The sequence below is a fragment of the Apostichopus japonicus genome, chromosome 13 (assembly GCF_037975245.1).
Source record: "Apostichopus japonicus isolate 1M-3 chromosome 13, ASM3797524v1, whole genome shotgun sequence".
Lineage (NCBI taxonomy): Eukaryota > Metazoa > Echinodermata > Holothuroidea > Aspidochirotida > Stichopodidae > Apostichopus > Apostichopus japonicus.
In genome coordinates, this window is record NC_092573.1 from 15,962,003 (window position 1) to 15,976,072 (window position 14,070).

At 37.9% G+C, this 14,070-nt stretch overlaps 1 protein-coding gene across 4 annotated transcripts in view; it reads left to right on the forward strand.

Annotated features, from left to right (window-relative positions):
- LOC139978214 (uncharacterized) overlaps positions 1 to 14,070 on the forward strand; it is a 44,256-nt gene that overhangs the window by 22,952 nt on the left and 7,234 nt on the right. For 3 of the 4 annotated variants that reach the window (XM_071988166.1, XM_071988167.1, XM_071988169.1), the window contains 10 exons: positions 1,982 to 2,104; positions 3,246 to 3,316; positions 4,006 to 4,112; positions 4,831 to 5,018; positions 7,918 to 8,027; positions 9,148 to 9,234; positions 10,662 to 10,775; positions 11,496 to 11,688; positions 12,224 to 12,345; positions 13,190 to 13,369. In XM_071988166.1, the coding sequence (XP_071844267.1) occupies positions 1,982 to 2,104; positions 3,246 to 3,316; positions 4,006 to 4,112; positions 4,831 to 5,018; positions 7,918 to 8,027; positions 9,148 to 9,234; positions 10,662 to 10,775; positions 11,496 to 11,688; positions 12,224 to 12,345; positions 13,190 to 13,369 (1,295 nt within the window). The remainder of the gene's footprint in view (positions 1 to 1,981; positions 2,105 to 3,245; positions 3,317 to 4,005; positions 4,113 to 4,830; positions 5,019 to 7,917; positions 8,028 to 9,147; positions 9,235 to 10,661; positions 10,776 to 11,495; positions 11,689 to 12,223; positions 12,346 to 13,189; positions 13,370 to 14,070) is intronic. The other variant, XM_071988168.1, reaches the window with a different exon arrangement.

The following is a 14,070-nucleotide window of genomic DNA, read 5'->3' on the forward strand; positions in this document are numbered from 1 at the left end:
TAAATGGCCTGGATATATATATTTGTAGTGTTTTCATAGGGTACCCTGGTATATGTTGTGTATGTGGTCCTGTACATAATTGAATCAACTAAATGGCCTGGATATATATATTTGTAGTGTTTTCACAGGGTACCCTGGTATGTGTTGTGTATGTGGTCCTGTACATAATTGAATCAACTAATTGGCCTGGATATATATATTTGTAGTGTTTTCATAGGGTACCCTGGTATATGTTGTGTATGTGGTCCTGTACATAATTGAATCAACTAATTGGCCTGGATATATATATTTGTAGTGTTTTCACAGGGTACCCTGGTATATGTTGTGTATGTGGTCCTGTACAGTCATCCACTAGAGAGATTTGCAATGCTATACTTCAAAAAGAAATTGACAAACTGATCTCATATGAAACATAATGAAACCATGGAGGAGTGTATCAGAGATTTTAGGATAGCTTTAACAATATTCCTATATACTATCAAGTTTAGAATCCTTTGTTCTTTTTTGTTAACAATTTACCACTGTTACTGTCTAGTATTCTTTAACTTTGGAAGATCAGAATCAGCACAAATATTTTTCATGATAGAAAACTCTATTTTGGTACTTTCTTTACTTGGATGGAAAAACATGCGCTATACTATGTAATTACAGATTGTCTATAATATGCCACCTCACTTTAAAGAGGAGACGTACAGTTGCCTACCTTAAACAGTTAAATAATCACTTCTCCCCAAAAAGACAGTCAAGGAATTGATTAATGTCAATATTTCAAGTGGATGCAGTACATTAAAAGTGTATTTAACAAGGACTCATGTCATATAATATTTATATAATTACATTGATTTCCCAGCTATATTCTTGAGGAGATAAAAATTAAACAGAGAATAATTTAGTGTTCAAATTTTGCATAGCAGTTATGAAGGCTGTGAATTTTGTCCCTCATGCAGTACCTTGGTTCCTGTGTACGAGGTCTGCCAAACATCTATGCACTTGTATACCTGTAGCAAATTTCCCAATTTTGCTATAAATTATTCCTTGTAAAAGACAGCGAGCACAGAACTATATTGGTGTTTTAGCACCTCCCCTTAATGAAGCGGATTTGATCGAGTAATTCAGGTGATGTGTATTATGTGTACGGTAGCTTGTGGATTAATTGTTTGGGGTAATAATATGAGATATTATTAATACGAGAGGAAATTGTCATTAAATAGATGATTGGTTCACAGTAGTAACTGATAATTTCCTTCGAGCATCCGTACTAAGATTATGCTTTGTACAATACTATCTGTACAGCAAGATTGTGATATTCTAGAATTATTTCTTTGTCAAATGTTAATGAAAACTGTTATTTTATTAAGAACACTTCTCTTTGTTTGTGGCAAGGAAATAGTAATAGGGGAAGGAAGAGGCGTGGAAGTATAGGATGAGACAGCAAGCAGTTTAAAGATACAAAAGGGGACTGTATTGGTGAAGGTAACAATGAGTCTTATCTATTGAGGTGCTTTATCAAGGGATTATCTGTTCTAGTAGACACTGAACACAATATGCAATTTCAGTTTGCACAATTTATAAGCTGTTGTTCTACTAGTTAATGCAAAGGAAAGAAGTCCTGTCAATTTTTTCCATTCCTTCATTTCTCAGTACACATGCGATACTTAGTTTATATATTAAGAATACGTATGTTAGAAAGTACATGTGCAGATATAATATTTTGCTTGAAGCCTTGAAGCAGAAACCCCTTAGGGGATAGGGTAACAAAGCAGTTTCCTCTTTGTGATTGTATAATAAAGACAGGTCCCATAGAGCCCCAAGGAAGGGATTGTCAAACTTCAATTTTACTACAGAGCACCATTCAACACTCACGTAGTGATCAACTCTAGTTGTTACAACGTATCTCTTGAGTTGTATGTTGTACGTGTAGCTTTGTCTTTGAGGAATATTACAATCAAGTCTATCTTTGTGTTTTTGTATCTATATACAGGTATGACTGCTCTTCACCTTGCCTGTAAGGGTGGACATTTGGATTCTGTCACTCGCTTAGTGCAGGCAGGAACAGCACTGGATGTGAAGGACAACAACGGAAAAACCGTCTTACACCACTCAGGTAAGTAGTCTTATAGTGTTTACTTCATGGGCTTGCTATGACAGCTCTAAAATAGTCTTACTGTACGTGCTTGAACAGACTTGCATCACTTAAGTAAGTGGTCTTACTGTATGTAATCCAATGGCTTACCATGAAGCATTAAGTAGTCTTACTGTACATGCTTGAATGGATTGCGTGCGTGGACATGTATCACTTACGTAAGTGGTCTTACTGTGTGTAATCCAAGGGCTTACCATGAAGCATTAAGTAGTCTTACTGTACATGCTTGAATGGATTGCATGCGTGGACATGTATCACTTACGTAAGTGGTCTTACTGTGTGTAATCCAAGGGCTTACCATGAAGCATTAAGTAGTCTTACTGTCCATGCTTGAATGGATTGCGTGCGTGGACATGTATCACTTACGTAAGTGGTCTTACTGTGTGTAATCCAAGGGCTTACCATGAAGCATTAAGTAGTCTTACTGTACATGCTTGAATGGATTGCGTGCGTGGACATGTATCACTTACGTAAGTGGTCTTACTGTGTGTAATCCAAGGGCTTACCATGAAGCATTAAGTAGTCTTACTGTACATGCTTGAATGGATTGCGTGCGTGGACATGTATCACTTACGTAAGTGGTCTTACTGTGTGTAATCCAAGGGCTTACCATGAAGCATTAAGTAGTCTTACTGTCCATGCTTGAATGGATTGCGTGCGTGGACATGTATCACTTACGTAAGTGGTCTTACTGTGTGTAATCCAAGGGCTTACCATGAAGCATTAAGTAGTCTTACTGTACATGCTTGAATGGATTGCGTGCGTGGACATGTATCACTTACGTAAGTGGTCTTACTGTGTGTAATCCAAGGGCTTACCATGAAGCATTAAGTAGTCTTACTGTACATGCTTGAATGGATTGCGTGCGTGGACATGTATCACTTACGTAAGTGGTCTTACTGTGTGTAATCCAAGGGCTTACCATGAAGCATTAAGTAGTCTTACTGTACATGCTTGAATGGATTGCGTGCGTGGACATGCATCCCTTAGGTAAGTTGTCTTACTGTGTGTAATCCAAGGGCTTACCATGAAGCATTAAGTAGTCTTACTGTACATGAATGGATCTCCTGAATAGACTTGCATTTACTTGATTTACTTTCAGCCACTGGTGGTCATGTAGACTGTACAGTCCTGCTAATGCAAGCCAAAGCAACGAATGATATCCGTGATGAGGTAACTACTTAAATCCACACTTGATTTAATATATGTGTAAGGTACAAAATAATAATTAGCTGGTTAAACATGTTGCTGAATATTGCAGAAAGAGCAAACATGTTTCCAAAGTGACTGATTGAAATATGATAACTCTGTTTAGTGCATTTCATGAGTTATGTTCTCTTCAAAAAGTTAATCTTAATAGGCCCTTACCTAAATGCTGTTGTCATGCTTACCCTGACACTTGTGACATTTGTGAGATGAAGAAGAGATGGGGGAATGAGAATATCAACCTTTCATAAACTTGAAAGGGGGAAGAGGGGTCACAGAAAATGATTTTACACACTTGTAGCCATAGATTCTACCTCTTCTCAACCTTTCTAGACCTCCATTTCTTTCCCTCTACCGGCCAGTTCTAATTAGTTCTTTGTTAAATGTGAATTACCAGGATGTAGTAGAGAAGTTGCTATTACATAGTGAAAGAAGTCACAGTACGGTGTAGGAGTTACTTGTGACGTATATCAAGTTTAATTGCACAATTACTTTAACAATTACATAAACACTGTATTACATTAACACTGCATTACCTTAACACTGTATGATATTAACACTGTATTAACACTATAACACATTACTGTATGACTGGAGGCTGACAACAGTGCCAGACAAACTATGCAAACTATGTTGTTTTGTGATGTCTTTATCAGAATCAGAAAACTCCGCTTCTCTGTGCGGCTGAGGAAGGTCATGCAGAGGTGTGTAAGGAGCTGATTGACAGAGGAGCTGCTGTGAACACAGTAGATGAGGAACTAAAGTAAGTGATGATCTTAAATGAATCTGACATAAATAGGGTTATTAAGGTGACAGAAACATCAAGTAGAGATTTCTCTATAACTCATGTAGGCCCAAATCAGTTCTACGTAAAAAGGTTAAAAATTTACAGAAACATCGGGTAGAGATCCCTCTTAAACTCAGGCAAGCTGGGATGACCCAAAAGAATTCCACATAAATAGACTTACAATGTTACGTTTAGTTTAGAAAGTTACAGCAAGATGATGAAAGTGCAGATTAATCTTTCTATAGACCTATTAGAAGTTAATATTTCATTACAGAAGGTTTGCTTGTTTAACAGCTGTTGTTTGCCTTCATGTGAATTATAGAAAAGACATTGCATTGTCTTCCTGGTAAATTCTCTATTGTTTGTGTATCTTCATTGTTTGTAATATTCTTAATAACATTAACAAGGTGGCTACATGACATGTCTTGGTACAGTTGATACCTGAAATAGTGCTTCACACACTGCTGATATTTAGTACTGATGGATACTTTTTATCCTTTCATTACATTTAATTCACGATTAGAGAAATCTACACAGATAACTGCATGCAGATACTTAATGCAAGAATATGCAAGTATTACTGCAGTATGTCTTGTAACAAGCTGTACATAGTGAACAACAGCCAGAGTTCTGAACAGTCACTGAAAGGTTTATCGATGGCCTCATATCAACTAACATTTCCAATACTTTCCAGTTCTCCACTGATCATTGCCTGCAAGAATCAACACCAGTCAGTGGTTGACCTTCTGGTCAAAAGAGGAGCCAAGGTCGACGCTGAGGATGTCCATGGACACAATGCTGCATTTTATGCTCGAGAGATAGATGACCAAGCCATCCTATCTTCACTGGAGTCGGCTCCTCCTGTTGCTACCTGGGATATTAGTAAGTCACTCACAAGAAAGACAGAAGCAGCTCATAGAAAATATATAGAATCTTGGGAGATTCAAAGGAGTAAACTGCTCTTATTGTCAAGAAGATCAGTGGAGATTGTTGTAAAGACTTGTAAATTAAACTTGCTCAGAAATGCCATATAATATTTGCAAGTAAATGAAACACCACTGACTCTATCTGAGAAGTAGTGTAATTATCCCCTTAGCTGATCTGAATATGTTAGTCAGTTTAATACAAACGTTTGTGTTGCATAATTGCAACGTTCCTGTTGTGGTTTTAGAGTGGTTAAGAGGCACATTACGTTTGCAGATAATTATCTCCTAATTGGGGTATTATGATTGTAATTTACCAGATTGTGGTAAATTCAAGACTACATGCAGCATGAGAGAGGAGAATTAGCTCAACTCTCTATAGTGATATTTCATTCAGACAGAAGTTGCATGGATACTGTAGGAGCTTATTTCATCTTTTACAACAAGCTCCATGCTCAAACTTAAGTTTTCTCTCGGAAATCAACTAAATTTCGTTCATGAAGAAAGGTACATCAGTAGTGTATCAGAGCTACTGAATTATTCAGCGGTTCTTTTTTACCTTGATTTATGCCTTTTACTTTTCCTATCTCAAAAAACCTTTTTTAGTTTATTCCTTGCTAGTGGCATGAGTAATCTATGCGATAGTGATATCATGTGTGTGTGTGATGCTTTTTCTTGTAAACATAAGAACTTAACAACAATATGAAGAGAGAACTTCATATTTGGTACTGAGATGTACTATATTGAGTAGAAGAACCCTCCTAGAACTTTCCTATCTACCTTAACTAAATGACTGTGAAGTTTTGGCACTGCGTCCTCACTTTAGAGGCACCAACCACTTCCTTTTGTTCCGTACCCAAACAAGGCTACTAACCAGATCCAAGCTAGTGTTAGGAAGGGTGGGCAGACTCCCTTACTAGGCAGTACAATGTGAGGTGGGTGTACTGTTAGGTGAGACAACCAATGATAAAAACACCCCACTAGGCAGTACAATGTGAGGTGGGTGTACTGTTAGGTGAGACAACCAATGATAAAAACACCCCACTAGGCAGTACAATGTGAGGTGGGTATACTGTTAGGTGAGACAACCAATGATAAAAACACCCCACTAGGCAGTACAATGTGAGGTGGGTGTACTGTTAGGTGAGATAACCAATGATAGAAACACCACACTAGGCAGTACAATTTGAGGTGGGTGTACTGTTAGGTGAGACAACCAATGATAAAAACACCCCACTAGGCAGTACAATGTGAGGTGGGTGTACTGTTAGGTGAGACAACCAATGATTAAAACACCACACTAGGCAGTACAATTTGAGGTGGGTGTACTGTTAGGTGAGACAACCAATGATAAAAACACCCCACTAGGCAGCACAATGTGAGGTGGGTGTACTGTTAGGTGAGACAACCAATGATTCAAACACCCCACTAGACAGCACAATGTGAGGTGGGTGTACTGTTAGGTGAGACAACCAATGATTAAAACACCCACTAGACAGTACAATGTGAGGTGGGTGTACTGTTAAGTGAGACAACCAATAATAAACAAACACAACGTGATACACATGCCTCAAAAAAGACGCAAATGTAGGTAGAGGACTCACCCTAAGGATACTTGGTTTGTATGCAAAGTCTGGATTATGAACATAGAGGAGAGAGCAGAGTAGTTTCTTACTGGGTGTAATGATTGTGACGAGGAGTGATGAAACTTCATCCTGGACGGCGTCCTAATTCACATGACGCACAGCCAGTAGTGTCGTATTGGTGTAGGTCATGTGCGTGGAGGTGGGAGAGACAGGTAAGTATTGTCGCTTGTAAATCACCGAACCAGTAAGTTTTGGGGAATTCACTTTGCTCCTACCTTACCTGTCTCCCAGTCAACATGTGCATGGCATGGCACCGCTATGATGGTGGGAGGCCCAACCTGCGGGAACTCCCAACACTGCGCGACCAAAAACCACTTCCAATGCAAGTCTTGTTGGTCAAGTGAAAAGTGACAAATGTTGACGGTGTTTTACAGGATGCCGCCTTTAATATTTCTTTCAATGGAACTCCAGCAAACAGCACCTTGGAAGGAGCTTGACCCCTTGTATCTTGTTTGTGGTGGAGATTAGTTGAACTATCCATCTTGAAATTGTGTCCTTGGATGCCGGTGAGTGTGGAGCATCCAGGAGCATGAATATTTTGGAGAACATACGTACTGAACATCCGTACATTGATTCTCTTGACGTACCACGAGAGTGCCCTGACTGGACATCACAGCCTATCTTCCTTGACTGATGAAAAATGAGAGATTTGTGGTAAGAATACCGCGAACATGACAGTGGAAGCAAACTTGGTGCCGACCCTGGATGACTGGTCCTGTGCGTACATGGACTGCTCGTATTTTCTTCATTGAGGATCCTTATAAGGCCGGAATTGATTGCTTGCTCCTGTTCCGCCAAATACCTTTGCAATGATCAAGTTATCTGAAACTCTTTTCTGTTGTTCTGCTACTTGATCTCAGGACACATTTTACCTCAGTTTCTCTATCAAATGGTGATTCCACATATAAACTTATAAGGCAAGGAATCTCAAAGCCTTCTGGTTTAATCTTTTTGAAGGATCGTTTGTGTCCAACAATTGTCACGTGGCATATCCTTATTTAGTTTACTCTATACATTTATACTGTTTCTTGCTATGTGACTGTACAATTTTATTTATGTTCTGTCACAGTAATATCATCATGTTAAGTGAAATTGTTCAGTTGAATAGAACGATATGTAGTTATGCTATTTCACAGGACACTATTCCTTACAGTTTATAGTTTCTTTTGTTAACCTTTTGTTTATTTCTCATGCTTTTTACATCTTTATCAGGGAGTGAAGAAGAGAACGCCAACGAGGTCAAACCTGATGGTGTGGACTACGTTGATGCCTTTAGTTCCAGTGGTGAGGATGAAGCTGATAATGTAGATTCTTCTCGGAGGGTAAGTCCAAGCCTGGTCTGAATGTGTCATAGGTCACCTCATAATGGTAATTTTCAGATAACTAACCATATCTTGAGGGATCATATATGGAATACTGAAATATAGTCGTAGTCTTACTTTTATTGGTTAGCAAAGGAACTTATGCATTTAGATTGGCACGTGTATGGATGTGTGTGTGTGCGTCTGTGACACTTGCTTGAGTCCGCGATAACTCAACAACGGAGTGATGGATATTTGTCATAGTGCTACGTAGATGTATGGAGTGAGAAGATGTGCCCTGTGGTTTTTGGCACAGACCTCATTATAACAGTAATGAGGTCATGGGGTCAAACATAAACATCTTTACATTACAATAACTCCACAATATTAAGTTGGATTGTACAGTTGTTGATTAATAACCAGTATAGGTAAGCCTAAATATTTTGGGACCATCTTGGCCCAAAAAATTCTGCGCTCATTTTTGCACCAGGTTACTCTTAAAAGTTTTGAGTTTCTGTTTCCATTCCATTTTTATTAATTTCTTGAGTTTAATCATGGATGATGTAACATGTTTATATTTTAATTTTACATTATTTGAATAACCTCATCGATTCTATGCAATACTAAAACCATTTGCAATGCTATTTATGTTGTGGGATTACCTGTTCAAGTAAAGTAAGGAAGTTATTAGGCCAACAGGCAGACTGATTGGTATCTTGGTTCTGAACGTTGTTATTCTGGTTATTTTGTGGTCACTGTCGCATCATACAACAAACTCCCAATATAATTCCTCAATCAAAATACATTTTAAAACAAAACGTTTCAGCATTTTTTATGACAGGATGTCCAACAACAAGATGTAAATAGAGTTCTGAAATGTGTTATTATCTCATATATTTGCATATTATTGTACCTGTTTCTACAAGCTCAAAGACTGTACTTTCATTCAGCTTTACCTGATTTGGACAAGAAGTCGTCATCCAGTTCGTTTGATTAATTTCCATTTCCAGATATCGTCGACATGTTTATAAACAGTTCAGGATTATTACGCCTTGCATGAAACGCCACGAAAATGAAATCATAGATATTTCACAATTGTGAATGATACATAGTTCTTTGTTCAATTTTTTGTTTTCTTAAGGAGGAAAAGGAGGCTCCTAGCCGAGCAATCAGCATGCCCACCCTTACTGCCGCTAACATCGATAATGACAATGAAAAAGTTTTGCACGTAAGGGTTCAGTTGGCATTTTTATTTTCAATTTTATTTATTTCAAACGAGATTCGAGGATTCAGTTTCTTTTGCAATACATTGCTAACACACTAACAAAGTATTGCCATTAACTAACTATCATCATGAGCTATTATTAAATCTGAATGAACACTTACTAATACTAACTTACCTTCTGGACTTCATTTCGTTGTTCATGCTCTTAGAAAAAACAGCTCTTTGAATAAATCATTTCTTATTTCATACCTAATAACATGTTTTATTTTCTGACACATTAGTTGTGTTACTTTCATACAACTTTTAAGTATTTATCTCTTGCATCATGACCCCATTTTCCCTCCAATACAGCTGTCCCTTGTCCACCACTTGATTGTCTGTTTACTCTTAATTCCTTGGACAAACCATTTCTTTATATATAGCATCTTCGTCCCATTTGAAGCATCTCTCTGGGTCTATTTCCCGGTCCACTAACTCTTGTATCTACATATATATATGTGTCAGTAATTCTCTTTCATTCCAATGTAATGTATCAGCAGGTATGCTAACTTACCCCCTCATAGGATCACAGTGCTGTTTGCCTTTTGGTGGCTCTTTATGAATTGTTCCCTTGAATGTAGATTTAGCTTGGCTGCAGGTCTGTCTAGTAAATATGTTTATGTGGCTGATAGTCTCTTTGGCTCATGAAGAGCATCTCATTTGGATCTCTCTCTCTCTCTCTCTATCGTGGCCATTAACTCCTTTCATTTGTTCAAGACGACAAGTGTAACACCCTAGCTTCCCTCTTACACCACCGAGGTTCATTCTCTGCTGTAATGCAGTGTAGGGATTCCCTCTTACACCACCGAGGTTCATTCTCTGTTGTAATGCAGTGTAGGGATTCCCTCTTACACCACCGAGGTTCATTCTCTGCTGTAATGCAGTGTAGGGATTCTCTTCATACTACTGAATGAGCTGTCTTGCAATTATACAGATAATCATCAGATTTGTCATATGCAACCTAAGTTATTGGCAAAATATTAACATACACCATCAACTATGGCTTACAACAACTTCCTGGCAATTTGGCAAAGCCTGAAGTTATCTATTCCTTGCATTAGATGTAGATTGCACAGTGCATTGTTTCAGCTGCAGTTTAGTCTTGTCAATATTTCATGTCACAAGTAGTTAACTGCATTTCTGTTATTGCATGAGTGCTCGTAAAAGTAGTTAGATGAAAGGTTTGTCTAGCAGATCATTAGTAAACTCTTCAGTTAATGTGTTTAAACACTTTCAATTAGCCTCAAGTGTTTAAGTGAGCAGTGCAGATGCTGCTACAAACTTTCTGTTTCATTTTACTTGATTTGCCAAACCGACTTTGTTGTAACTCCTTTGGGCAAGTCATGCTACAAAAGGTGTGAGGCTCTGTGTCAAATAACTTACCTCCATAGGAACTCGAAGAGGAAAACGAAATGCTCAACGATGAGGTTCAACAGCTTCAAGTCACAAACAGGAAACAATCAGATAAAGTCAAACAACTCGAGACTCAACTACAAGCCAATGATGTAAGTTTGTTTTTAGTTCTGTGAAATAAAGCCACCAGCAAAATCAGGTGTACTTAAAATACTCATAGGTTAAGGAACTTATAATGTATTAGTGAAAGTGTCCTCCCTGTGTGCATTAGTAACTAGACTAGGGATTTACCAACCTTGATGTTTTCGGTGCCCGCTCAAACTAGCTGATGTGGATTAGTGATGAGCCACTCTACAAGGCCTTGAGGTTGAAAAACTGTATTTAAATGGATTCTTAGAGTGTATTTTGAACTATTTCATTCACTACAACTGTACAGTTCTACAGTGATTACCATAATATTACTTGCAATGTGAGAGAGTGCTGACTCACATAGCTTGAACTGTATTTTTAGTTTGATGGGAATTAATCACAATCAATTTGTTATGTACATTACCGTTTAAGTGTGAATCAAGTTATCTTACTATCTTTATCAAGGATTCATGGTTTGATCCCAAAAGAAATTCTTACCACATTGTTGATAAGATCTTACTTAACAAAATTTAGTTTGAGAGATTTCTTTGTGTTGTTAGAAATTAGGATCCCATTTTGTGACTCTTGAGTGGACCTACCAAAAAAATTAGTGCAAACTTGCAGTCATTGGAATACAGTGTATTTTCTTGTTTGATTCTGTTACCATTGTTTATGCTTCTAGTCTGATTCTTGATGCTTATGCAAAACCTGTGTTGCTATGGTAATGTTTTCTGTGACATCAGGTAGCAGTGCTGAAGGCTCAACTGGAAGAAGAGAAAGAAAAGGTGAAGAAAGCAACTCAGGAGGTGGAGAAGATGAAGGCAGAGGCAGTATCCAGGATACCAAAGATGCAAGACACAGACGATGAAATAACAGAAAGGACTGGTAGAGATAGCTGGGGAGATTCAGACGTTGAAGACCTGTTTGATCTTCCTGGTAAGGAAGGGGTGAAGTAGAGTAGGGGAGGGGGTCAAGGAGAGGGAACAGACTGAGTACAAATAGCTGGAGACATACAGATAGTGAAGACTTGTTTGATCTCCCTAATGAGCAATGGGACAGGATATGTGTGAGGAGACAGACTGGTAGAGATTGCTTCATCTTAGCAAGAAAGTAGGAAGGAGAGGTATTTATGTGGGTGGGGACAAACTGGTAGAGATAGCTGGAGGGATAAAGATGAATAAGATGTGTTGGTTGTTGCTAGTTAGGAATGGGATGGAGGAGAAGACGGACTGGTTGAGATTGCTTCATCTTCGCAAGAAGATAGGAAGGTATGGTAAGGAGAGGATAGGTGACAAGGTATATAGGTGGAGGTGGTCAGACTGGTACAGATAGCTGACAGGTGCAAAGGACTTGCCAACAAGAGTTGATGTTAGATAAAGAATGTGACACTAAAGCTGCGCTTAAGGCAGACCTCATAAACAACTACAAGCCATTTGTGATTTATTTTGTTGTACTTATCTCTTAACTAAAGCATTGGGATCTTCCAACTCAACGTCAGTATTTCAGAAGTCTTCGTCTAAGGTTACAAGTCATGACCTAGAGATGATATCAAAACTGAAGAAGGAGAACAAGGAGTTAGAAGCCAAACTGAAGGTATAACCAATCTTGTTATTAATAAGTTCATTAAAGTTGTATCATGTAGCTGTAGCTTAGAAAACAATTTGCAATGACAGCATCAGAGGAGTGCAACAACTGCATTGAGGTTCTGATGACATTCTATGTTAAACCATTCATGAACCTTGGATTAGGTGTTGTTGAATTTAGTGCTTGTGTATCCACTTTGTATAACTTTGTACAAGAAATGAAAGTTGTTTCTCAATGATAGCAAGCAGTGTCATGCACTGGTTTTTGTAAACAAGAAACTGTTGATTTAGCTTTATTCTCTCATGTAATTCATTACACATGCAGCTACAAGGAAGTGCGATGGCCATTGTACATGTAATGAAATAGTGTTTTATACATCCAGGCAGCTGCTACTTAGTAACAACCAGCTATTTTGAACATGATTTTTATTCCAAGAAGAACTAAATAGTGACAATTTAGATGTCTGAAGCCCCTACAGCCTATAGGAGTATAATTTTTAAAGTTTATGGCAAATTCTCTGTGATAGTTTTTGTTACAAAAAAAGATTCATGATAATGTGAGATATTTATTGGACAGATCCTGAACAGTTCTTCCTCCTTTGAGCAAGTATGTTTTTGTCCTCCGTTCTACTATCTTGATGTGTAGATATAACTAAATCATATTTTAGACAGCTACCAGACCTTTTCCCATAAATATACATATGACAAGGACAATGGTCCTTGTTTCAGTTATCTAAACCCATTCTGCTCTTCCAATTAAAACAAAAAATATTCCCAGTGAGTTAAAGACAGGAAATAGAAATAGTCTTATTTATGTTGAAACATATCTTACTGTTGTCTTACTGCCTCGTCAGATGTCGGAGAGTGCAAAGATCAGTGACCTAGAGGGGCAACTAGAGGAGATGCGTAAGAGGGTGGAAGGCAAAGAGAGTGAGACCTCAGAGGATGATCAGAAGATCAAAGCAGACAAAGAGACCTCTTTGCAGGCAGTTACCAGTCACCTTCGAGACAAAGTCTCCTCTCTCAGTAGTAACGTAAGTCTTTAAGTTCACTTTTAAGTGCATAACTCTCTTGCATGTTGCAGCAGATCAGGTTGCAGTCAATGTTATTTGCATATGAGATTGATGTAGATGAGGCTGAATTTAAAGGTGGAAATAAATATTAATTCATTTAATGTAGAATATAGATGATGTAGAATTTATGGTTGACCTCAATTAGGTTGAATTTGTTAAAGTTCAAAGTAGGTTATGATGAATTCAAAATTGAAATGGATGAGATTGAATTTACAGAGATTAAATGAAGGATTAAGTATGTCAGGTTAAATTGAGGTTATAGTGGGTCAGATGAAACATTAAAGATCAAGTTGAATCAGATGAGGTTTACTTTTAGTCTTACAAGGAATATGCCTAATGTGTGTCAACACAATGAAGAAATTGCTTATAGCCACCTGCACAGATCATCTGAGAGTTCATGCATAACACAGTTATGGTGGTTCCCCGTAATGCTTAAAGGAACAATGGTCTTGTTTGAGTACTATCACAAACCTTGACAGTGTTTTCATCTGCATATGACTTCGAGCAGGATAACTTGATGTAAGATCCTCTTTATGATAGCTTACAAATGCCAGTCTCTAGTTTATTTGTGTGAGAAGTGACTAAACATTACGCTATAACTTTTACATCATTGAAACCTCTGTGATCCTCTTAGATAATCTTCAGGGCAAGGTCTTGTATAT